This window comes from Maylandia zebra, linkage group LG11 (assembly GCF_041146795.1).
Source record: "Maylandia zebra isolate NMK-2024a linkage group LG11, Mzebra_GT3a, whole genome shotgun sequence".
NCBI lineage: Eukaryota > Metazoa > Chordata > Actinopteri > Cichliformes > Cichlidae > Maylandia > Maylandia zebra.
In genome coordinates this window covers 17,601,999-17,629,846 of record NC_135177.1, presented here as the reverse complement: position 1 = coordinate 17,629,846, position 27,848 = coordinate 17,601,999, and the positions used below count along the sequence as shown (strand labels likewise).

The following is a 27,848-nucleotide window of genomic DNA, read 5'->3' as shown; positions in this document are numbered from 1 at the left end:
CCACATGTTTGATCTGGGAGATTTTACATCATATACCCTTTCTGGCACAACTCCAAAGGTATTTTTGTCTCCCAGTGGGATGAAACCGGGGCTCTTTTCACAAATGCATAAACCACTAGACTATGGAAACACTGACTAGCTTAGCTTAAAAAATAACAAAAGACAAACAGCTGTCCTGAGTCTTTCTAAACTAAAATACCTCTAATTCTGGTTTAAGACTGCACTGTTCTTACAATGTCTAACAAGTTTGTTAACTTAGACTATTAGAGTCATAACTGCCACCAACTTGGTTTCAGACACAGTACAGACTACATCTCAATCATCAGGACTTTATATTTGCTATAATCAAGAATTTAAACCAAAAAATATATGTTTATGTTTGATTGTTAAAAAAAATAAAATTACTAGAGCACATGACTAAATCTGAGTGACCAACAGTAACTTACAGTATTGTGCTAGGGTAGGACAAGTAAGAGAAGAAGCTTAATTCTCCCATCAGGCATCACTTAGTGAACAGCCTGCCTTACCGCTACAGCAGCCAACTAGCGTCACGCAGGCAGCTACACTTGACATTCCCAGCACAGCTCAAACGGGACATCTGTTAGCTTCATGCAGCAAGGCGTCCATGAAATACTTCCTTCATTTATAGGTATCATTGAAGAACTGCCCAGCTGCTTCGGTATTAATTAGCAGTGCAAACTGGTGAAACTCAACATAAAGTTAATATGCTGCGAGAAAGCAAATTTTGCAACACAGCTTATCCAGTTAAGAGCAGACAGTGTGCTCACTCTGAGTAAATTCTTTATCTAGTGAGAAAAATAAACATATATGCAGATACAGGAAGATTAGATGGGAAAAAGCTATAAATCTACCTCCTATACAGAGCCACTATTTGAATTCAGCAGCGTCGAGGCTGTAAACTACATCTGGTGCTCAAGAAGTTTGAGAGTAGATAATACTGACAGGTATAACCAGTTAAACACCCTTTAATCTATTCCTTCTGAGAAATGATGAAATTGCTCCCACAATTGCTCCCACTATCCTCCAGCGACCTTGCTGTCTCTCCTGTTGGTAAAAGGTAAAAGGTTTGCAATTGATGGGTGAACTTTAAACTGAAGACGTCATTCCATCAAAGACCACTGTCGCCACGGTGGACAGGCCTCTTGAGAAGACAGACAAATCATTCACATGAAAACGTTGCTATTTTAAAAAGGCACAATTGCTCAAAATGACAGTATTTGATGGAATGGCAGAAAGAAAAAGGTCTCGCTGAAGCAACCACTCCCTCTCCTTGTCCGCTAACGGCTTTCCACATCGCTTAACTGAAATCTCAAGCCAGAGTGAAAATGAGAGAAATTTACCTTTACTGCGAACAAACATCGCTGCGACATCTATCCATTTATGAGACTCTTCAAAAACAAAGTATTGTCGACAAAAATGCATCTGAACATATCGACGAGCACAGATGCGCAACCACTTTGGTAGTAAAATGAAATGGAGCACAGATGAATGTACCCAAGGAAAACTCAGAACTGTTCTCACTTATTAAATTCCATCAGAAACACCTAAAAACTAGGATTTATCATCCCTAGTGCCTCACAAAATTCAGCTGTAGGGATTCATTATCTACTCGACTACCCTCACTAACACCAATCCATCAACCGAGTATCCATAACTACTGTGTGTTTTTATCCATTTTTAATGTGACATTAAAAAAAACAATGTAAATGTCACACAAAGTCTTTAATTAAAAGAAAAGAGGCTATTTTAGAGTAACTGGATAAGGAGAAAAGGTACAAGTAACTGTGATTAAAGATGAACAAACATCAGCTCAATATTCACAGTTGACAGAACAACCTTAACTTATCTCTCGGTCTGGAACTACACAACCTTTGTTAATCTTCATTAGCAGTGAAACTGTGTTCAGTGGTCATAAAACCGTTTAAAGGTAAATAAAGTGAAAACATACAGCACATTCTACAGCAGGGTCAAGAGATATAGAGATGAGGACAATATAATTACCCTCCCCTCAAGGTGGAAGGAATCATGAAACAGTCAGCAGCACAAGTGGATCTGGGTCATTGCTTTGTCTTCTAACACGACAACAAAACTGAAATAAATATCAGACTTCAGTTGATAATGTATTTGTTATTTTGTTATTTCATCCATCTACTACTTGTTTCTCATACGGTACCAGGATTAGAATACGGATTAGGTCTATTTTGGAGAATGGGTCAAGGTTACCCATGCAGTTTATGGATTATGTCACCAGTTGGAGGTTTGCATTTAAATGCGTATGTGCAACAGGGGCCCTCTAGCTGCTGAGCCACCATTTCAGAGGTTATTGCCCTGCAAACGCTGTCAAAAGGCACGGTGATGCACAACTCTGAGTCCCCCGTGACTCGAGTCTTTCTCATTCACTGGTCGCAGCAGGACTAAGTAAATGTGAAATGCTGCATCTACAGCATGACTTCTGCCTTTTTAAAACCCCCACAAACATAAAGAAAGGAGTAAGCCTGCGGCCCGTCTTTGCTTTGTCCTTGTCACATCGAGTCTCCCTGTTTCCTTCCCTCTCCCCCGTACCCCATGCCAGAATCATCGCCAAGCCAGCGCCACTCTGCCCCAGCAGGGTGTTTTAAGATGCAGGGAGCCGAGCACGATGCGATGGAGCAACAACTTTTCTCCGCTCTCTCAATTTTTTTCCTCACTCCTCCGCCCCCAGATCATCTTCTGCACCACTGCTCTGCCACCACTAATTCATCAGCGCAAATCTCCTGCAAACTTCCTATACAAACAAGTGCGTCTTTGGCTTCAGCTCCCCGGCACATGCTCGCCCACAAAGGTCACACAAGCGCAGACCTCCCCAGAAACAACACATACCCTCCCCGAGTCGCTGTCCAACACGCTAGACGCTGCTGTATTGACATCTGCTCCATGATCTGTATAGAAACAGACAGGGCGTCTGTTTGTGTTTGACCTAATAGCTGTTGACGCGAGCGCTTGTTGCTTAATTCAACACCTTCCAAAAATGGAACTGCAGATGTGCACCAGCTTAATGATAAGTTACTAATATGTTTTTACACTCTGTTGTTCACATCTGTTTTGTTTCGCTCAGAGTCGGTGAGGCCCCTGAGGGAAAGTGCCAGTTAACACCAAAGCTCTATCAGAAAGAACAAGGTAAACAAATCTCAGGCTCTGATGTACTCAGTTCATTTACATCACTAGCTAGTAAATGGGGAAGCCACTACTGTTTATTTGTATATTACAAAAAAAAATAAAAAATACACAGAGGACATGAAGTATTGTGGACTTCACAAGATTTTTACCTGAGTTAGGTCTGTGGACCAAAACAAACAAGTTATGCAGACCACGCAGGTCTAACATTCATCACACCTGTCGTAAAGGACTGGACATGCTGGTGTAGCATGTGACCTCCAACCTCTGACATTTCATCTTGCTTCTCAGATGACAAACGCTCACTGTTCAGTTTACTAGATGCACCTGTTAAACTGCTCGTTAACACAAATATAAAACGAGCCAATCAAATAACAGAAACTTGATATATTTAGGCAAGTAGGACTGGTCAAGAGGACCTGCGAAAGTTCAAACCAAGCACCAGTATGGGGAAGAAAGGCGATTTAATCGTCTCTGAACGTGGAATAGCTGTTAGTACCACACGTGCTGGTCAGCGAGCAATTCTCTTAGTGAAAATGTCTTCCTGGTGTCAGAGATCAGAGTGAAATGGCCAAACCGCTTCGAGCTAACAGGAAAGGAGCAATAAAAATAATGACAACCAAAGTATGAGGAACACACTGAACCTTGAAGCTTTTGAGCTACAGCAGCACTGATCTGGTGATGATCTGGTTACAAAGGCCAAACCAAAGAAGTATACAGCATTTGTAGAGTGTGGAACAGATGTACAAACACACAAGATTTTTATTATTTTTATCATTTAGCGCTTAAAACTTCAGTTTTTGTGGCTTACATAACCCTAACAGCTGGATATTTATCACAGCTTAATGTTTTCAGACACAGAGCTGACTACACACACACACACACACACACACACACACACACACACACACACACACACACACACACACACACACACACGGAGCATGCTGTTCCACAAGAGGTCAATGTTAATCACAGCTGACAGAGAACAATGCAGCTGCAACATGCATGACTTTCAAGGTGTGACTCCTTTGTACACGTACACAGAAAACATGTGACTCAGTTCTGGCTAATTCATGTATAATAATCAGCATCCAAAAATTCAGCTGAGAAAGTGCATTTGTTAGCTTCCAATCTGTGAAAGCAGCGATATATCCAAACACCACTGCATACAAATACTGATATATATATTTAACATATACTATGTGGGTGGTACGGTAGTGCAGTGGTTAGCACTGTCGCCTCTGGCAGGAGACTTTCCATGCAGAGTTTGCATGTCTCCAAATATATGCTTGTTATGTCAGGTGGTGATTCTGCTGTGTGTATTTCTTCATCTGTTTTGGTCATTTTTATTACTTGATTGTTTGAGTCACTGAACGATTTCTTGTTTTTATGCTGCATATCAACATAAAGTTCTCTAATGTTAATCTATCTGAATAAATAAAGTTTATTAATTTCAGGTGAAGCCTCATCCTCATCAACAACACTCTTCTGGAACAGAAGCAAACTTTCGGTCAAATGTCACAGAAGTAATGAGTGGGCTAATGTTGAGTGCATCTGCATGTAGCTATATATTCAACCACAGGAGTCGAGTCTTTCTCAGTTCCTGTCACAATCCATGTTCACCCTACTGGACAGTGCGTTGAGCTCTGCCGTTTTTCTCTTGGATGTGGCATAACTTTGATTTGACATTCGCACAGTGTACACCAGGTTTCCCGCATCTTAATCTAAATCCGATACCTTTAAAGCCTGCCAGAGTATACGATTTTATGTTGCTCTCTGCTAAAAAGCATCATTTATACTTGTACGTTGTATTTCATTATTTCCAGTCCAAAGAAAGTGAGTGCATGAAAAAGAAAAGGTCTACAGTTTTGATTAGCATTAGCAGATTGCTGCAGAATTTCCACGACACTGATGGCCACGTGCCATTTTCCTCTCAGAGCTGTGTATAGACAGCCTATGTGGGCCACCAGGTCCCGGCTTACAAATCCACTTTTTCTGACCAAAGTGGATTAAAGTTTCAGTGGTGAAGATTAGAAGTGTGGCCTGGAGTGATCATTTCACTTGCTCTGCCAAGATCTGTGTTAACCAAGGTATCTGTGTGTATGTGCAGATATTAACTTACTGGATTGAAGGTAGATGGAGAATTTGTCCTGAGTTAGGTTTGGATTTACACAATGCATTTCTGGGAAACTTGACCACTGGCTTCCTTACGGTTTCTCCACAGTATGTGTGGTTCAGTGCACTTCAAACATCTAGGCTGAACCACGTGTCTTTAGCCATGTCGAAAGGCAGGTATTTATACACCAGTGACCCTTTAGGACCGCTCACAAGATTTCTCCAATCTGATTAAAATTCGGATTAGAACGTCACTGTTTACATGGACCCAAGTCCACAAGTGATGCGATCATGACGTACATTTACATGCATTGAGCATTTGAACAGAAATCATTCTGACAGGCGCAGAATCGTCTAACTTCCCGGAAATACTAGAAGTTGATTTCTAATCTAAACAAATGCTGCTGGATTTCTCCTTTTATCGTCACTGTGCAACACGCCACAGATTACAGTCTCTCCCCTCTCTCATATTTATGACTTCAAGTAAAAGTTTGTGTTGGATACAGACCAGCTTTGTTTCACTCTTGCCACATCTACAACTAACTGCTGTAAAGGGGGTTGATGGATCATTTCACCCTGAACATCAGTAGAAGTGTTTACATGCACACTCGGTATGATCCGACTGCAAGAAAAAATTTAGAATCTTTCGATTGACGTGTTTGCTCGAACCATTTTTATTCCAATCGTCTTTTAATCTAGTTGCTCGTGTTCATGTAAACATGGCTACAGATAAATATGGTTACAGATAAATACGGATTGTCTTGTCACATGTCAGAGTCTGGCATATATCAGTCTGCTTGTGAACAAGTCTTCGACTGTGACTTTGGCAAAGGCAACAATGATTCATTCAGAGCATCTTAGAAACAGTAGGGCAGGGTTTAGGGGATTTACAGGAAGGTTTGAGTCACAGTGGCTCCAACATGCAAGGTGTGATGCCATATACCACAGGGGAGCAACAGGTCTTATAGAGTTCACACCTTGGTAAGTCTGAACTGCTCTGGCAGCATGCAAAAGACTAATGCCAAAATTAGGCACAGGCTTGTTTTAACTATCCCAAATGCCACATGTGAAGGTACCTGTCTCTTAAATCTGTCTCAATGAATCTCAGTGTGATTAATTAAAAGTTACATTTTTGTAAAAAGTGTCTTTTCAAAGACATCAAAAGAGGTGCCAGCTGTGCACATCAAAAATGTTCGAGGTAAGCGATTCCTGAATAAAAATGTTTGAAAGTATGATTGATAGTGTATGAATAGAAAGTAATACAAAGAGAGGAATATAAAGGGAACATTATATTTCACTGGGATAAAAAATTCAAAAGGAGCCACTTTTATGCTTAAATCATTAGAAAATGTGAACCTGATTAGACATACAATGCATATAAAGGACTTGCTACAGTTACAGTTACACTCAAAAAAATACTGTCAAAATTGTTGCTTCATGTTTTTGACAGTAATTTTTTTTACTGTTTCTCTAAGGATTCGTTTCACGTCTGATTTCATATATGTGCTGTGTATGTGGTTTACGCACTCCTTTCCGTATGACTTTGCTTCCTTTATGAAAGAATAGATGTTCCAGACTCACTCTGTGCAAAGCATCCTGGGACGTGATGTTCTGACACATTCAGGCCCGAGTTGTTGTTCAGTTTAATTCTGCATAGGTTTTTAAATCAGTCTCTGGGGTAGTTTTAAGATGCATTTATTACATTCCCTTTTGCTTAAAAAAAGTCTGTCTAATCAAAAAATTTTGAATAAAGAATTCACTGCAGTGGAAAGTATGGACCTGATTCTTCCTTTATAACTACTGTGAGGGGAAAAAAACCCCTGCAACAATCATCTGTTTCTCAATTTTATAACCACTATGATATTAAAAAGGCCTTTACTCCAATATGTCCATTATATTGCTCTCATCTGCTGGCGAGGCTGCACAGAAGCTTTACAATTATTCAGCCAGACGGCCCTGATTTTGTGCGATCGTACAATAGCAGAGAAATGAACTTGCAAATGGATGATGCCTCTGTGAAAAACTGGAGTGTAAAGTGACACACGGCTTCAGAAAGCCTGTCACTACAGCCTAATGACGACTCTACCATCTGTTGTCAAAAAATCAGGAGGGCCTATAAAGACACTGTGACCATTTCGGAAAAAAATACCTCCAGTCTGCAATATAGATATGAAATCGCAGCTTTCTATTCAAACAAATACACAAACACCGCTTCTTTACAGACAAGCTGGCAAAACCGACTGAAAATGATTCCCAAATCATGCAAAAGCTCTAGTTTAAAGACCCGTAACTCTTGCAAAATTAAGTTTTCACCCTTGTACTTGTATATAAGAAAAAAGCCCCGCCATTCTTCTTTCTTTGACTTACTTGATTAAAGGTCTAAATACAACAAAGTGGCTTCTCCACTTTTCCTTCTCAACGTTGCATCCATTTGCAGAGCAAAATAAATGATTACCATTGTGGCTTTCTCTCATTATTTCTTTTTCTACCTTCAAAACAAACCTCGGTTTAGAGCAAACCTACGTCGTTGTTGTTTTAGACACTATTAGAGAGAGAAATTGCCTTTGGATAAAAAAGGAGAATTTAGTGAGAATAGTTGGTACATACCCAGCACGTTCTACAATGGGTTCCATTGACTCTTGTGCTGAAGAGATAATGGAATCGATCCCTCAAACTGCTTAACTTAAGCGTTTGCCTGTCATGTGACCTTGTCCTCATTAGCAGAGCGGGGCACTGTGCTAATTTATTTACGTAATATAACCTCGACAAGCATGGATGCACAGACAGAATGAGGAAGAAGAGGCCTGAGCTGGCCAAGCTGATTTGAGCCTGTTACTGTAGGCCGAGTTAAGACCTGAGGAAGGAGGTGCGCGTGTATGTTTGTGTGTGGGGGGTGGGTGGAAGGGTTGGGTGGTGGGTGGAGGGGCTACAATGACAGAGGAAAAGATTGAGATTGACAGGACAAAGGGGAAAAGGATGGGGAAGCTGTCAAGGCTAGCAAGACAAACAGAGACAGAAGGCTAGTAATGCAGAAGAAGAGGAGGAAGAGGAAGCTGGCTAGAGGTACTGTGGGGCATGGGGGTTGTTATGTGCCCTGTTTTGCCTGGTCCTCGCTGCATATCCCTCGTGGCCAGACTCCAGGGGCACGTCACTTGGTTCTGTTCCAGGTGGTAAAAGCATAAGGGCTCCTGGTGGTGGAGATGTGCCACACTCACACTCAGCCATCTGGTGATGAGTCACTCTGTCTCTGTGCTTGTTTGCTCTGACTGGGCATAAGATTGTATGCCATCAATGTGTGTGTGTGTGTGTGTGTGTATACGCCTGTCCCTTTAACAAATTAGCACCCCGTTTTATTATATGATGGTAAATGGCCTGCATTTGTATAGCGCTTTTCTAGTCCCTAAGGACCCCAAAGCACTTTACACATCCAGTCATCCACCCATTCACACACACATTCACACACTGGTGATGGTAAGCTACATTGTAGCCACAGCCGCCCTGGGGCGCACTGACAGAGGCGAGGCTGCCGGACACTGGCGCCACCGGGCCCTCTTACCACCACCAGTAGGCAAACATGGGGTTAGTATCTTGGTATGCAGCCAGGAGGCAGCCTGGGATCGAACCACCGACCTTCTGATTAGTGGCTGACCTGCTCTGCCACCTGAGCTACAGCCATGATGTCAACTCAGAGGAGACATAATCAGTAAAAGCTGAAAGTATCTGGATGTCATCTGCAATATGAGTGAGGTCACGGAGAGATGAAGACAGAAGACATCAGTGAATGTAAAAATATAGTAAGCAAGACTGTCATTAATTAATTAATTAACAATAATAACAACAACAACAAAAAAACCCCACTGGGGACAAGTGAAATGACACTAGCAATGTAACTTAAAATGCATCTGTGCACTGCAAATGAAATGCAAAAAGTAATGGAGACGCCCCGGAGGCGATGCACACAGTAATCTCCTCAGTATTGTGCATGCCTGATGGCAGCATGCATGCTGCCTCCTAGATAGATGGAGCCAACTAACAGCTCTGTTCTTGTGTGACAGCTCCCCTCCTCCGGGCCACAGCTGACCCAAATCTATGGGGGGTTTTTTTTTTTACTCTGACACTCTGGCGCTCCGCTCTCTCCTCAAATCCCAGTATCATTTCTCACACAGTTATCATGCTGGAGAGACTGGTGTGGCACCCTTACCTTTACTGCCCCCTATCTCCCAGCACGCAGCCTTACTTCACTGTACAGAAAACTGTAGCACAGATTGGAAAAAAAGCAAGCAGGATTTTTTTTCCCCACTGGAAAAATCTCACAAGATAGATTTTCTAGTAAATGTGTGTCTGTATAAGAATGAATAAAGGGGGCTGAATTACCAGAACCCAGAAAATATTTTTATGCATGACAATTGTCCGAACCAAGCTATCTGTTTTTATGCTTCAGTGAATGAAGGAGATAGCAATGGCAGCAGGAAATACACTTTCCCATTCTTATGAATGCAATATCTCTCAAACGCTCTGAGGGGATGTCTTCAAATTTACTAGTGCTCAGATGTGAACGCATTAGAATTTGGCAGTCATGGTCATTATAACCTCAAAAAATAATAATAATAATAATAATTCATACACTAGAAACATGCTAAGAATTTCTAACAGGACAAGGTGATGACATTTTATATTCAAGTATGTCATTACTCTGAGATAATGTTCTGAAGAAACACCTCTTCTGGACATATTTCTGTTTAAAGATGCTCCAAAATGTTTTCAGTTGGTCAAAGTTTAGACTGCAGGCAGGTCAATTCAGCACCTGGACTCATCTATTAAAGCCATGCTGTTGTAATGGATGAAGTACGTGGTGCAGTAGCATTGTCTTAATGAAATATGAAATATCCAAGGCCTTTCTGGATGTTGTCTGGATTGAAGCACATGCTGCTCTAAAACCTGTACATATATATGCCTTTCAGTGGTGATGCTCTCTTTCCAGATGTGCAAGTTGCCAGCATCACAGGTACTAATGTACCCCCACACCATCAAAGATGAAGGCCTTTCAAATAAAGAAACAAGATGGTCCCTCTCATCTTTAGTCCGGAGGACCCAATTTTACTTAATCCAACCACAGAACAGTTTTTACCTTTGCCTCAGTCTGTTTTAAATGAAGGCAGCATTACTGGGTGGTGTTCATATATGGCTTCTTCTTTGTGTGATAGAGCTTTAACATGTGTTTGTGGATGGCACGACGAACTGTGTTCACAGACAATGATTTGTGGAAGCGTTCCTGAGCCCATGCACTGATTTCCATGACAGAAACACTCCTGTTTTTAACGCAGTGCTGCCAGAGGGACTGAAAAACACGGGCAGCCAGTATTGACCTTTAGCCACGTCCTCCGAGCTTTCTCCAGATTCTCAGAATGTTTTGGCGATATTATGTATGATATAATGTAAATAAAATAAAATAAAACTAACTTTAAAAACTCTTAAAAACACAGAAGATGAACTAAAACTATATAACTGTGAATTATCATTTTTCTACCGATAGAAGTACTGTGTAGAGTAAATTCTTGTCTAACAAATAGGGAACATTTACTAGTTACTGCGTCTGATGTAAAAAAAAAAGAAAAAAAGAAAAAAAAAAAAGAAATCACATTAATGTGACCTGATTGGTGATCCTAGATCGGCGCTCCTATTGTGACACTATTTATAATTATTGGTGCCAAACAGAAGGCTGGCCTTGAGCGCGCTGTCCTGTTACATTATAACTGTAACAAGAAACAACACACATAGCATGTTATGGTCCCGGGACTTAAAACCCACAGCTTTTCAAAAAAAACAACGGTATGACACACTAGTCACAAAATGTACTGAAGAAAGAAACGTTTCAGCTCCACATTCACTATTATCATAGAAACTAAACATAACGTTTTGGCAAGACCCCCTAAATCATTTTTGCAAAAATATGTTTCATATTTAACAACTTAAAAATTGTGTTAGGCCTCTGTGAAAGTCTAATGACCTAATAAACCTGCTGTATGTTTGTTAAATACAAGTATAAAGGTGGAGCCAGCAAAAATACTGATGGGAAAACTGCTAGCTTAATTTGGTATAAAGGTAGAAGAAAATACAAATTTACCACAACAAGAACAAATTAACTTAATACTTAACATCTTATATCTTTAAAAGTAGCATGTATTAGTTGTGTGCCTCTCCAAACCACTCAAGTTGCAGATTCTATTAGATTCTATTAGATTATAATCTATCCTGACCATAGACGTATGGTCAGGATACGTATATAATGTATATAAAACGATGAAGGAGCCATTGTAACATCATTGTAATCCACTAAATTGTGGATTTCTTATTTTAAAGCCTCGGCGTTAGTGGCCTGGTCACCACAAAATTTATTTTTGGAACCCAGAGGGAGGCACTGTTAGCTATGGCTAGCACATCTGGTTAGCAAGCTGCATCCACAAAGCATACAGGTGCACAGCACAGAAGTACAGACCTGCTAATTAATGCTTAAAGGCTAAAGAAACACTCAAATTTACCCCCAAAACTACAACACGGACTACATGGATGGCATTTTATGCAATATCATTAAAATTCTTTAAAAGGTACCAACACCAAAATAAATTGAGCATTCAAATTCAGTGACTGGACTTTGCAAAGCTGAAGCCTAGTGGCTAAACAAAGGGTTGTTGTAGGGGCCCAGGCCCATCGGGAGTTGCATCCGGCCATGCTTTTTTGTGAAAACTGATCACTAAGCTTTATTTGACTACCTAGAATTCAAATGTGAATTTTACTGTTGTAATATTGTTATATATCAACCCTTTTCCCATCAGTTCGAGGCACTCAGTGAAGTTTTATATAGACATTAAAATCACACTTTCTTACAAATCACCTCAACTGTCTGTATACGGGCTGTCACTGAGTTGTTAAGAGCCACATGGCTCAGCAGTTTTTATGGCTGACTCAACCACAGGGCTGTCTGTCACTGCGAAAGTCCTGCCAGAGAGCAGAATGAATACGCTGGGGCCAGTGCTGGTTTCCATCTTTGCAAGAAATGCTTTTCACCGGAAATATTTTGGGTAATGAAAGTCCACCCAGCCCATCTGTATCCTAGACCGATTTGAGTTGGGCAGTGCATGATGATGTTTCTGAACAGAGGGTGAAGAATGGCTGAGATCTGTAATGCCTCCCTGACAGACTACAGCAGCAGAATACTTAATCTGCACACCTACATTTGAATACCTCAAGAGAGTGAGCTGTAAAGAAAGAAGCACATACTTGGGCAGATAATGGAAAAAAGGGATAATATCGGACTAATCTTACCCCACGAAACAGCAGAAAGAATTTCTTTTAGTTCCAAGTGTGGTTTGTTTATGTCTTAGTTTGATGAAACAGTTGATAACTGGTAACAAATAAGATGCCAAGTGCACGAAATAGTGGATAAAGAGGGCTTCATACCAAAACAAAAGTTCCTCTTGGAACAAACTGACTCACGCCATCGCTTTCCTCCCCACATTTTCACTGTATTTTATCCATCTACCTATGATTATATGTGAAAGCTGCAGGATGTTTCAGCCTCTCTTAGTGCATAATAGGCGAACATTACAAACAATCAAAAAGTGATGCAAGCGTGCACTAATCAAAGGAACAGATGGCTGGATTTATGGTTGAAGCATAGGTACTTTAACAGTGTCACATTTTAGAGGCAGACGGTATTGTCGCATCGTTGTAAAATCTATGCTATATATGTCATGGTAAATATAATTAGAGGTGGGAAATTAAGTATTTGGTGCAGATGTCCATAATCGGTGGTCGTAGCTAACTTCACTGAGATGGAGAAAGATTAGAAAGACAGGAGGGGAAGAAGAGAAGTTCTATATAAATGCAAGGACTGCTCAGTGGCATTTCATAGACTGGACATTTTTTCGATCTGTACATGATGTTTATTATTATTTTAATAATGAGGTTCAGTTCATTTTGCACAAAATTAGCTGGTAGAAAAGTTCTCCAGCAAGTTTTTACTTTTATACTTAGAGTACTTTTCAGAGCGTGTACTTTTTAGAAAAGAAAAAGTAAAGAAGTTGAATCTGTGTACCTTTGCCACCTTCTAATATAATAAAAGGCATCTGCACCCTAAGAGCAGTTTTGATTCTGTTTGTAATTTATTTTAAGCTGCATGCTAGCACTAAATTCCAGCATGCAACAGCATGACTAACTGCATGACACTTTCTTGGTGCTGTCCTCTGCACTCCATGCTTTGTTCATCGTGTACAGGTTGCAAACAGTGAGTTTAAAATGAAAGAAGGACTGATGCACATGTTCAAGATAAACCAGGCTTTTGCTGCTGTTTCACTAAGTCAGCTGCCTTTATGAAAACTGGGTCCATAGTTGAGTCATCACTAAACCAGAGAAATGATCAGACAACCACTGTGTGCTACCTGAACATGCTCATACGCAGACTTTATGTCAGATATACTGAGTAATACAGGTACAGACTTATTTCCAAGATTAGCAACACTGACCAACCTAACGTTGCACTCAATTGATGTTGCGTAATCAATCTGATATTATGCTAATTGAGAGTCACAACTGCAGCAGAGCGGTGTTTTGTTAGGTGCAGAATGAACCAGAATAATGGGAAGAGAAGTATTTTCAGTTTCTCAAGACCAACCTGAAGACAAAGAGACCCACAAACAAGCAGCAGACACATGCAGGTAGGGCCTGACAGAGCATCTCAAGAGGGGAAGCACAGCATTTCTTGATGTCTCTGAGTTTTAGACTTCAGGCAATTTAGACTGCAAAGGATTTTCCTTCAATTATGAAAAACAATCCTTTAAAATGTTTTGTTTTTTAAGTTTCTTATGAGCCTCTGAGCATGTGGAACTATGTATAAAAATGCCAGAAATTCCCAGTTAATTCCAGTTAATACTTCATATGGACCTTATGGACTGTAACATCAAGCACAGATGGCAAAGATTGACCAAGCTGGGCTGAAATGCTAAAACAGTATTAAGTTAAATCTTAGGCTGTTTTTGTATAAACTTCTTAAACTTCTAAGTAAGCTTAAAACTAAGATATTACAATGCAAACTTCATGGGTATAGCTTTTATTTTAAAAGAGTGCTTAGACCCAGCAAGCAGGGTCAACTTAGGCCACCGGACCCGTCGTCCAATGGAGGGACTCCTGCTGTTCATGAGTCCCACATGTTTTACATCACATGAAAAAGTGCACAAAAACTAACCCTGTGGCAAGTGACTGCTAAACCAATACATTTACATAGGGCTGCACGATTAATCGTTAGAAAATCGCGATCTCGATTCATACTTATGTGCGATCTCATTTCCAAATGACAACGATTAAAAAAAAAAAAAAGACGACGACGATTGTACCGCATTTTGATCCGGGACGTACTCTGCATGAAAACAAGCGCTCACTCTTCCTGCTCGACAAATGACAAGGGCGGAGCCTTATACCACGTGATACAGAAGCTGTGCCGTGTGATGCTAAAATTAGCAGGGAAAAAACAACGGAGCAGTGTTGCCAACTTAGCGACTTTGTCGCTATATTTAGCGAGTTTTCAGACCCTTTAGCGACTTTTTTTCTAAAAACAAAAAGTTGCTAAAAAAAAGACGTGAAAGCGCGTATGGCTTTTACTCTCAACAAGCAGCGGGTGCTGTAACGCAGTCAGTTCTTCTTTTACTCTTTTACTCTTATGCTGTTTTGTGGATCACAAGGTTTAAAACTACTTATAAACACACACACACAAAGTAACTCCACCAGAGCGCCTATTTCGGGTCACTTTTGCCGGTCCAAGCCCGGGTAAAGGAGCAGGGTTGGAATTGTGACATTAAAAAACCAATAATTGCTAAAAGAAATTTAATTTGTAGTTCTAAATAAACTCTAAATGCATTTAGGACGTTTTTTACTCACTTTATGGCTCTTCCACGATGTTATTTCTCTCTCCAACAACATAGGTTACAATTAGATTAGCATGACCAATTATGCAAATTAGGCGATGACTTCATTTAGCGACTTCTAGCGACTTTTAGGACAACCAATCCGGTTGTTCAGTCTGACGTCACTAGCCGTGTCTGGGTCTAAACTCCGCTGCAGGTCCACATATCAAACGATCACTGTGGCATTACTGAGAGTTGAAAAACTGTCTAAAGTCTTTCATCTTTAATAAAATGATCAGCGTTCTGCTCTACCAGGTGTAACAATTGAGTTTAACATCCAGGCATCCATGAAAACGGAATTTATGACATTTAACGGAGTTAGAAGTTAGCAGGGAGTTAGCTCGCTAGCTTCTATCTAAATACAATATAGCACGTCCTGACTGCGGGGTTTTGGAAACAAATTAAAACGTACAGCTTTCTTATCACTTCCAGCATAAATGAAGACAGAAAACTAAACAGCAGTGACGTTTGTAGGGTTACTGAAGTTGGGCTAGCTGGTATATAATGATGTGCTACGTGACCGCTAGCGACATAGCTATGTTAGCATAATATAAACAAGCTAACTTTTTTTCCACTCGATAAAAGTTAACGTGAGTTTTCTCGGTGGTCAGAAACAAATGTAATCGCATGGCAGGATGCTGTAAAAGGACCAAACTTCAGCCAGGAGAACAACTGAGATAATCCATCCACAATACGAGGTTAGTCATTCATATACTGCTGCATGGGCTGGGCTGTAGTTACATCCTAAGGTTTTAAAAGCTGAGCTTAAATAAATGATTAGCGGTAATAAAAGCTGAGGGAGGTCAACAGGGATCACTGACTGTTTTAGGAGCTTTTTGAGATCAAATAGAAGAAAATACATAACATTAAACATGTTAACAACACAAAAGCCATATTAAACGCAGACTACTTTAGACCCGGAAGTAGGATTCGTCGCGTCATCACTGAACAACCGGATAGCGATTTTCCTTACTGAGGAGTTGGCAACACTGCAACGGAGAGCACGTCAGGGATGACGAGAAAGTGACAGGAGAAAATCCGTTCCGGTCAACCACCAAAACATCAATAACGGGAACCTTGTACAGCGCTTCCCTATACCCGTCGAACTCAAAGAAATTACGGAGGCTATCACTTATCACCTGACCAAAGATATGGCTCCCATCAACACTGTGCAAAACGAGGGATTTAGGAAAATGATCAACACCCTAGACAAACGCTACACAGTGCCGTCCCGCAACTATTTTTCTATTGTTGCACTACCTGCTCTATACACGCAGTGTCGAGCAACGGTGGAGACAGAATTTCAAGCAGTACATTTTGCGGCAACAACAAAACGTGAGACATTTGTTGTTTTTATGTTTATTTATTGTTTTTATGTTCAGTCTCAACTGTTACGAAGTTGATGTGTAGTTAATAAGTGCAATAAATATTTATACTGGAAAAGAAAATCGTGAGAGAATTGTGATCTCAATTCTAAGCCAAAAAAATCGTGATTCTCATTTTATGCAAAATCGTGCAGCCCTACATTTACACTATAGTTGTAATTTTGCGTTGTTTTCACTTTTTATGTGACCTGCGCTAGTAGCACACATTTAAAATGTGATACGTGAATTACTGCCTCTTGTTGATTAACAGTTTTTTTTAATGACATCGTGGGCAGCATTTGTTAAGAGAACATCCAGTGTAAACACTAAAATAAATCCTGTGTTGGCAAATAGGAATGCAAAGAGCTTTATCCCCGTCTCTCTCTGTCTCTCTCTCTGTGATGTATTGAGTAAAGCCTGTGACAAGGGAGCAGCGGAGAATAGGCTTTTAATCAGAAAGGCCGAGTCCTGCGCAGAGGAAAGCTGGGGGGTAGGTGGATGCAGAGGGGAGCATTACATAAATAGTTTTAGGCTGCATCAAAATTCATCATGAGATCAGACATTCATCTTGTCAGATTTATTTTTAGAAAGGGCTTACATCATGATGGCAAAGCAGATTAATAGTTCACAAACTGAAAACAATAGCTGAAGCTAACAACTGCAAAAACCCTCAACATTTGTAGTATTTATCCTACTGTTAGTGGCCTCTACTGGTGACCAGAGGAAGTGCAACAACATTCGCAGCCTATGGGAACCCTAAATTACTTTGTCATGTTTAAAGACAAGTAATTGCTCTGAATTGCAGTATCCAAACAAGAAAATGCCACAACAGCTCTGCCACTGATGCACTAATCCTTTCCAAGTGTATTATGTAGCCATTTTCCTGTCTGTGAATACAAGGTCCGTGAAAGCCAGTCACCCAAACACTCTCATGACTAATGGCACCTTTCAAGCGAGAGTCGCAGGAGTGAGAACGACGCACACACACAAATAGTGAGGACAAATGGTGCAATGTCACTGTGCAATGCAGCTGTTTGACAGTCTGGAATGAAGACGCTCAGTGACAACACAGCTTTGTTCATCACGCACAAATAGCAGAAAGTGTTGTGTGTGTGTGTGTGTGTCCCTCGGCTAACCGGGAGAAAAACTCAAATCTTCTGACATTTAAATTAGACACCCAATAGAATGTGGACATAAAAACCTCGGGGGTCGAACGCTCTTGTCTTCTCGAGACATTTCCCAGCTGTCGCTCGTGTTATGTTCGGCTTTCCTCTCACTCACACCTCAAGTCGAAGCTGCGAGGAACCCTTGGTGTCATTCTACGTTCGCACGCTCACTCCGGGTGACTGCTCACAGGTACACAGCCAAGAGACGAGTCTTCGTTAGCGACGAGAATCACTGAATAATTTGTGACTAATCAATATGAAACACACGGACACATTAAATTAGCATTTGTGTTGTTTCCTACTGAGCGTCACAGCCTTGATACAATTTATCGGGCTTCTGATTTTAACGACTGTTTCTTCAAGGCATAATTGCATTTATTCACTTCTTAGGCGTGCCACTTTGAGTACATTGTTTCCAACTTCTAGAACATTAGAACTGTTTCAGGTATGCTTACTGTGGTTATTTAATGGCTAAATATATGTTTCCCTCAAATATGAGTCATCAAACATGATCCAAAGGCAGGGTTCAGTCATATAATCTTTGTCAGTGGGAACACCATGAGGAGGAAACTGAGAGCTTTAAAAGCCTTTCACGCTGTGAGTAAGGCTGTATGGCTCCAATGTTTACCCATTTGCTCATTTGATTCTGGTGACTATAACAACAGTAAAGAATAATAATAATTTTCATGCATTTAAAAAAAAAAGTCTTGAATGAGTTATACAACAGCTAGCCTGCAAACAAAGAGAATATATTTACCCCTGAGCTCATTCCTGTGAATTATGTATGCAGCAGAGTGGGTGCATTGTATGGAACGCCAGGACTGCCATAATGAATTAATTAAATACACCATTAAATAATTAATTAAATGTGGCAATAATTAATTAAAATTGGAATTAATTAATTAAATAAATAGTTATGACACATGTAATTAATTAATTATTGACACATTTAATTAATTATTTATGTATTTCACATTTTAATTAATTATTGACACATTTAATTAATTATTTATGTATTTCACATTTTAATTAATTATTGACACATTTAATTAATTATTGACACATTTAATTAATTATTTAATGATATATTTATTTATTTCATTTTGGCAGTCCTGGCGCCTGGCTCTCGTCATGAAATAATTTTATCTGTCAGCCTCACCCATCAAACTCAGGGGGCGGGGTTAACGCTGCCCATGCAGCTTCTCTAACATTTGATTGGTTGCCGTGCAAAGTAAGTCAAAACAGGTCGATCCTAGAAAATCGATTGCTTGTGTAGACTTGGGGCAGCCAGTTATCCCAGAATGCAGATCAAATCACAAGCAGCAATGGTGGTGGTGTAGTTTTAAAATACCCCGTTTTTCTGTCACCAGCTACACTTTTAACAGTGTTTTAGCCGCGAATGTCGCGACGTATGTCTGGTCAGGTTGTCAACATAGAACATGTTTGCAAAAGTGCTCAGATGTTTTCAGAGATTTCACTAGCTCTGCTAACAGTTAGCATGCAGAGTGCACCGAGGGGGTTACGTTAACCGGTTTGTTTACATATTCCACTCTCCGTGTTCCACATGTTGCATTCGCAGATTCTCATTTTCACCGAACGATCGTCTCTTTCCACCTGGCCTTGTGTCTCTGTGCTTCTGTAACATAAAGAACGAGCTGACATTTTTCTCACGAAACCAGCGATCAGCTCAACAGACCCTCAGTTTACCTGCATGCATCCTCCTCCTCATCTGTCAGCTGTTTAACACCTGCTGCTAATTCAAGAAACACGCCTAGTTACCTGGTGATAGTCACAGTTTAACTGGGCAGCCGGTGCTCGATATAACGCAATGTCAGCGCATTTTTCTGCACAAGATAAGTAAATATAGTGTTTTCCCCGAGCGCAGAGCTGCTGGAGCTCGTTTCCTTACAGAGCACTTTATAGGCGAACAGCTTCATCAGCGGCTGATGTCCAATCACCGGCACACAGCTTTCAAACCTCAGCTGAGTTTTAGCTCTCAGTGGTTAAACGCTGGACTTCATTCACTCAGGTTCTGTCTGTCGGGTCACGTTTACTTTGCTGTTTTATTTACAACTGAGCAAATCGGTTTGGCTGAGGTTAAAGTTACGTTTCATAACTGCATAGTTTCACAGACGTTTAATGGTTCACTGGCACATGTGTTAGACTGAACTATCATCTAAATATCATCTGTTTTTTAATAGTTATTCAACTGTATTCTAAGCACCAGCTGTCTGTTAGAATGTGATTTTTTTTCTCTCTGTTGGCAGAGGTATAAAAATGCGCAGGAAAATCTGACGTGCATGGCGAACTTCACCGACGATATTTAGGGAGGAATAAACACACATCAAACATAAATGAACCATTTGTCTGTCTCCATAATTGAGAGAATTTTCTCTTCTTATGTCAACACTCTCTCTCTTTTTTTTTTCTTTTTTTTTTTCTTTTTCGGTCATGTTATGTTTACCTGTCAAAGGCTTGTTACAAACTATGAAACACATTGTGCAGACTTCTGGATGTTAGAAGAAAACTAATACTGCTCATGAATGAGACTAAAGGCAGGAAGGTGTCCTTTAAAACTAAACATGTTAATAGGACCTCCCTGTTTATATCATAGTTTATGATATAGCACGTGTATTTCAGTAATAGCTGAGGCCACTATACGTGCTGGCCTCATATCAAATGTGAAGGCAGACTGAGTCTATGTTTGACGTTTTTTATATCTAATCTTCCTTTTCAAACATTTAAACAGCAGCGAGTCTGCAGCTGAGGGAATACAAATTCAAATTGTCGGAACAGGTTTGCTCGTTTCTTGGATTCATTTGGTGATTTATTAAATGTATAACTGTTATTCTAATCTGCTGCTGAGTCTCTTACACTTTTCTTTATGCTGTATATTTTCACGTCTCTGGAATAGTTGGCAGTTAGATAGTCAGCTGGGAAACTTTGTGTTAACTCATGGAGCTGAGGATATCGTGGATATGCTGACCTCGCTGCGTGGTGTACAGAGCGAGGTCAGCATGATTAATATTCACAATAAAAATATTAGCCGAACATCATGAAGTCTGTATGTGTTTCATAGTGTCGAACAACCTTTGTACAGTTAAAGCCAGCAGTTACTACATGACGGAAACACCAACGTTATCTCTTTTATGCGTTTATACACAGGTCACGCTGATTACTGAACAAAAACCCAAAGATCAGATGTTAAACAGATTTATTTGCTCTCTCTCCTCCTTAAACATGTTTTTAATGTTAGTTATAATTCAGAATTGGCGACTGAAACATGTAGGACACATAAGAACATCAGGAAATAAAACACCGATAAATATAACCTCAGTAAAAGAAGTCAGCGGGGGTTACTACAGCTGTGTACCGGGGCCTGCGCTTTGTCGGTGGGATTGCTTGCGAGGCGAGCGGGTCTATCCCACGCTTTGCCGTGAGACTGGGCAGACATCTCCGAAATCATCGAAACACTTTTGCAAAGAGGCTGTATCTTGACAAACCGACCAGACACATGAAGATTAAACCACTACATTCTCGGCTAAAAAAATATTAAAATGGTATTTGGTAACACACAAACAGGGTTTTTCAAAGCTCAGTTCTGTTAGCTTCCACATGCCGGTTGTTGTGTGCTAGAAACAATGGCCACCAGGCCAAAGCAATGGTTTTGACTCGATCAGCGTTAACCCCGCCCCCTGAGTTTGATGGGTGAGGCTGACAGATAAAATTATTTCATGATGAGAGCCAGGCGCCAAGACTGCCAAAATGAAATAAATAAATATATCATTAAATAATTAATTAAAATGTGAAATACATAAATAATTAATTAAATATGTCAATAATTAATTAATTAAATGTGTCAATAATTAATTAAAACGTGAAATACATAAATAATTAATTAAATGTGTCAATAATTAATTAATTACATATATCATAACTATTTATTTAATTAATTAATTCCAATTTTAATTAATTATTGCCACATTTAATTAATTATTTAATGGTGTATTTAATTAATTCATTATGGCAGTCCTGGCGTTCCATACATTGGGCTCCTCTACACTAAATGACCTTTCATGATAACTGTGGTCCAGTGTCCTTGGGCTTTCAGCCTGCGAGTGGATATTATGCAAGTGGGATGACAACATTGGACTCTGTGTTAGTTTTGAAAGTCACACATGTCAAGGATAAGAGGGCCAGACGAAGGAGGCGCCTCTCTTTTTTTTGCACCTTTTATGGATGGTAAGAAATCTCTGGCTCACTAAATTCATTTCCAACATGACTAAACTCCTGAGAAGACTGCCTGTATTTTCCTTTGTGTCTCCTATCAGTTTTAGCTTTAATTATCTTTGAAATATAGAGCGTAGCAGAGTCTATCTGCCATATATCGAACTACCTGCTCTATACCCATTTATTCAGATAGAGCTTAACCCCCCCCCAAAGATAACAGTCCAGTTGGTGTCTGCCAAACCAAGCTGAATGTGCTGTTTTCTCACAAACAGCTATGATTGAATGGACGACCTGAACTCTTCCCAACTTGTAAAAAGACAGAATGCTTGCTTTATTTTCTCCTCTGATTAATCAGTGCACTGGCAACAATACAATGTTTTCATCTATCAGCTGAAACGTAATCTGATGTGACTCACCTCACAGCCACATACTGTAATTACAGTAGTAGATGACGAAGGTGGTCTGGTTGTGTAAACAGTGTCTAACTATGAAACAGACTATTACACAGCTTGTGACTAGTTTTGGCATTGCCTTCTTTCTATCTCTAAAAGTTTCAAATATGAAATTTAAATCTTTAGAATGACTCACAGTATTATTCTTCAGCGTGGTCTAAATTAGTCTTCTATATGGTTTCAGCACTGTTTTACTGAGTGCTTGTAAGATGAAAGTGCACAGTTAACGTTCACCCGGTCGACTGTGGCCTGTTTACGCATAGCTACTGGACTACTCCTCTATATGGAATTTTCAATCTATTTAGCTTTGTGCAATGGAAATCCTATTAAAAAGGAAATGCAAGGTAAAATGTTCCATGTTTAGGAGCCAGTATTGTTGATATCGATACTTTCAACTAGGGATGCAACGATACCAATTTTTTCAAACCGATACGATACCGATACTTGGATCTGAGTACTTGCCGATACAGAGTACAAAAACCGATACTTCTACCACACACACACACAAATGCAATGAATTGGAAGACAGGTTTTATTTTATTCTCTGCCGATAATAAATAATATCTTAATAAAAATGACCACAAAAAAATTTCAAGTGAAAAATAAGCACTTCTGTTAAATTATTGCAGAGTCTCCACATTGTAATTTAACAAAATATCACTGAACTATTGGCACTGTCTCGAGCTTTCGGAATAATAAATAAACACTTCTGTTTGGAATAAAATAAATACAAATTAGGTTTGAGAATAAAATAAACTTTTAAATTGTTGCAGAGTGTCCATATTGTAAACAAACAAAATAACGAAAGTATTTGGCATTGACGAACAAACTCCCCATCTGCACGTGGATCATCAGTCGACTGTGCCGTTAAACCAAGGACTGACATCGCGCACACACTGCTTATCTTTACCTCTTTAGAAAGTTTTGGCACCATTATCTCCCTGATGTGTGGGCGGCTGGGAATTTTATATCGCAGCTCGACAATGCTGAGAAGAATCCTATGTTTTCCACGACTGGCATTGGCTGGTCATCCAGAGCGATAAAATGAGTCAGAGCCTCTGTTATTTTAACTGCCCGTGGATTTTCTCTTGACATTTTTCATCGCTTTTCCAAAGCCTGAGTTAAAGTTGGCTGTTCCGGTCCACACTGCTGACATTTTGTTTAGCCTAGCTACAGCAGCCCCCAGTTTCTCTTTTTTATCTGGAGCTGCCAGTCTGACTCGTCTAACCCTGTGCCTGTTTAGCGCGGGATGTCCCCCTAGTGGCCAATCTAAAAAAACTACAACAAAAATGACAAGCCACCCTCTGATTAATGTAATAAGTTAGTATTGGTTCATGGTATCGGTTAACTTTTACGAGTATGAGTACACACATTTTACAGTATCGACCCCGATACCCGATACCAGTATCGGTATCGGTGCATCCCTACTTTCAACCTATAGAGGCACATTATGGAGGGGAGAGCACTGTGGGATACATACTGAACTTAGAGGATAGAAACAAATTATCGATCCTATTGCACTAGGATTGATCCGATACATATACCAGCGTTGGTATGGCAACTATTGGTATATAGATCAGTCCAACCACCTCAATATCTGGAAAAGGTCATCTGAAAGACAGTTTCCACTTATACAATTAAAGAGAACACATCTATCAAATGATTAAAAGCACCAGAACCTCTCACCACCAAAACTCTTGATGCTGTGTTGATCCTTTGACAAAGAGTTTACATAAGCTAAAGCTCTGACGGTATTAGATTTGATAGTATCTGTGTAAAAGGGTGATGTGTATGGGTCATGACTGCTTGGCTCTTGCATGTTTCCATCTCCTGTGAACAACACTGACCCTGAGACAGATGGCAGGGACCACATTACTATCATTCAGTGAGACCAGGACCTGCGTTTATAAGCTGTCTCCAAGGACAACAGCGCTATCTCCCCTGACAGCCGCAGCTATAACTTGATCTAATGAAACTCCATAGGTCGTACTCACAAGCAAACCCAAATTATTTTCCATATCATATCAGTTAGGGTTTATCCTGTCTGAGCATGTCTGAGGTGGGTTCAAATACACTGATTAGGGAAAAACATCAAAACATAGATTAGCACCAAATTCTAGACCTGGTTATATCCAGCGGATGCCTCCTGCAGCCAAATCAAAATCTGGCTTCCGAGGGAAATGTTTTGTTGCGAAGCAGCTGCAGAAGTTTTCTACAGCAGATGTTGAGTAGTCTTATTCCCTTCACTCACTTGCAAACAAAGTAGGAACGTGCAGATGCGTGTGTCTCATTAACACAGAAACTCCCAACGGCGCCAATCAAAAACAAACATACTATGTTACCTTGTTTTCAGCACCAACAGACGCCCCCACTGCCAGTTCAAGCAGGCTAATTAGGAATCTATTATTAAAACACTGAAATATTACAGCTATAAGGAAGGAAAACACCTCTTCACACATAAAGTCAGGTAAGCATATCAAATGATGAGGAGCAGAATAGGTTCATCTGCTGAAAATAGGAGCTCTTCCTTACAGGTGGGTCCTCTAAAGCCAATTATTTCCTCCCGTCACGTTACACACACATATGGCAACAGAAGACAACCTCTGGATGACAAACTTTAGGCCGCTTTCATGGTGTGATCTGTATAAAGACCATTTTCTACCATAGGAACTAGCAGGCAGATTCACAGAACTCATAGTAGTTTTAGAAAAGAAGCAAAGCTGTTGGGAAGCGATCAACGACGATCGGATAGACTCGGAAAGATCTAAAATGTAAAAAGGAAACCTATAAGAATGAAGAAAAAGAATAGCAGACTGCTGCCTTCCTTTCTTAAAAAATTACATCATTGTAAAATTTGGTAAACAGGCCAACTCAACAAACTGCGATGTCGAACTCACAGCTCCATAGTTGCGTGTTTCACATTGGTTGGATGCACTGGGAGCCAGATAGGGTGGATCTCACAGAGCAATCCTAATAGATAGCACTGCAAACCCAATTAGATAGCTAGTTTAAGCTAGCCCTGCTAGTTAATACAGTAGAAATGCTGCTGCTTAGTGCAAATGATTTTATTAGTGAGTTTAAAAAACAGAAGCGGACCTCTGTGTCCTCATTGCTCTGAGGACAGCTGTCAAAGTCTTTCAAAGCCGTTATATAACACATGAACTTTAAGGTAACAATGCTCCAGCAGCGGTCATAAAAGGCGTGTTGGTTCTCACTTCCCTGCTTTTAGCTTCTGGTTCTCGCACCTCTCTGTGGGGTCAGAGAAGACATCATTTATCACGGCTTGTTAAAGCAACCATCAGTGACACATTGCCTGTGTGTGTGTGTGTGTGTGTGTGTGTGTGTGTGTGTGTGTGTGTGTGTGTGTGTGTGTGTGTGTGTGTGTGTGTGTGTATACCCATTTATGGTGTGGGGTGGTATGGTCACTTTTCAGTTATATAACTGCAACTGTAGACAGCTGCAGTGCATTCTTTGATTCCCCCTTTATTATGTGACATGCTCTTAATGGATGCGTCCACTCTACACGATAAGAACTATGTGGACACACACTGTATTTGTGCATTTCAGCTCTGGGACACTTTTTACTGACAGTTATTGGTGGGGCTTCTTATTTCCACTCACGGGAAACAGCCTTTTAGACAGCTTTGGTTCTTATTTTTGTTTTAATGGGAAAAGAAGCATTTCTAGCTTCAAAACAAAAACATCTTCATAGTAAGGAAACAGCTTTCCAAGTACCTTCAAGCTGGAGAAAATCAGATGTCTGTTCAGCAGACAATCTCATTGTTGTTGTGCCCCTGTTCTTAATCCTGTTAACACTTCTCGGACTGGTTGATATTTCTGAGATGGCCTAAACAACCAACAATGGGCGTAAGGCCACACCTATCTGAATTAGTGAACCAATTTGAAGCATTGGAAATAGTGCAGTTACTATGGAAGCAGCCCAACTCCATGAACACCTCTGGGACAGAGTGGATCATTCAACGTGAGCCAGGTACTATTACCACACATTAGTGTAGGACATCACTAACGAGAGTCAAAGTGGGAACAAATCCCTAAACCAACATTTCATCTTCACAGAAGAGTGGAGGCGATGACGAAAGCGGTTTCAGAAAGGCATGGGTTCAATGTTCAGATATCCAAAATTCCTTTTTACACGTACACAGCTTTTCAAGTGACATCAGTAACACAGCCACACACAGGGGTCAAAAAATAGAGGCAAATAATGAGCTGAAGTTTCGGAGTTGTTTTTGTGTCTTAAAGTGTAAGAGATGCAAAAAGAATGAGTGCAAAACATTCGTTAGGAAACCGGTCTGTAGCGGAAGCTGCTGTTTTTGTTGAATCCTTTCTATCTTATTTCATTTTATTTCATCACATGTTGAACAATACTGTTTTCACTGTGAACAAGGGAACAAGAAACACATACATGGAATGAATGAAGATATCTGCTTAACACATTTTCTGTCAGGGTGAAAGCTGCAAGAAAGCGAGGACACTGAATGCCATGAGTCATTTTTGCTTCCTCAAGACTAACCGCTGTTTGGGACCGCTGATTAGTAAAATGAGCAGACAGCCTGGTCTGACCTTTCCATTTTCTTAGCATCATAAATCCTAGGGCAGCTTTCCTCTCTCTGTGGATACAGTTGCTTGCTGTACATCAAGTTGAATAAAGATCATTACAGCTTGGGTTCTGTGGAAGTGCCCAATCGTTGTTTTTCGTGTACTTTAAATAGGATTCATGCATTTCTCAGTACCATTGTCAGGGACCACATCAAAAACAGATTGGCAGAGCATCAATTTCAGAAGCCAAGCACAGTAAAAATCAGTATAATCTGCTGGAATATGTATTTTTTCATCCACGAGGAAAACTTTGAGAAAATAATTTAGCTTGCCATCTTTATCTAAACTGTTCTTAATATATTAGTGTAAATAAACAAGGCAAAGCTGCATTTTTTTTAATGTTGACAACTTCTTTCTGTTGTTATTGCAGCTCTACGTTAGCCTGACAGACCTGCCAGGTCTCCAATAGTAATTGTTATATGATATGATGGGACAATTGCTATGGGGAGAAGGCGGTTTGGCAATTTACTGTGGAAATCCTGTGCATTTTCCTGATTTCAGCAACTTCAAAGCAATGGTACTAATTTACTGTAAACATAACAAGTGAGTTTCTGCTGACTCTGTGGCACATTCCCTCTCTTGCGTGCGAGGTGCTAAAGCTGGTGATGACAGGCCCCATCTCTCGTCCCCATTTTAATTTAGCAGCGGCTGGAGGAGAACAGCCGATCCAGCACTTAATCACCACGGTAAGACTGTAAACACATCACCAGCTGCAATCAGACTGCAGACAGCCCATAGCTAACAGGTCAGGGCTGTGAATTACATTTGATT

General features: G+C 40.2%; 1 protein-coding gene across 5 annotated transcripts in view; it reads right to left on the bottom strand.

The window, feature by feature from the left end:
• The window catches only part of oxr1a (oxidation resistance 1a), a 182,430-nt gene that overhangs the window by 114,129 nt on the left and 40,453 nt on the right, over positions 1 to 27,848 (bottom strand). For 4 of the 5 annotated variants that reach the window (XM_076889886.1, XM_076889887.1, XM_076889888.1 and 1 more), the window contains exon 1: positions 7,900 to 7,940. The exons of the other annotated variant lie outside the window; for it this stretch is intronic. In XM_076889886.1, the coding sequence (XP_076746001.1) occupies positions 7,900 to 7,925 (26 nt within the window). In that variant the 5' untranslated portion in view covers positions 7,926 to 7,940. Of the gene's footprint in view, positions 1 to 7,899; positions 7,941 to 27,848 lie in introns of those variants that run through there. 5 annotated transcript variants of the gene reach the window in all.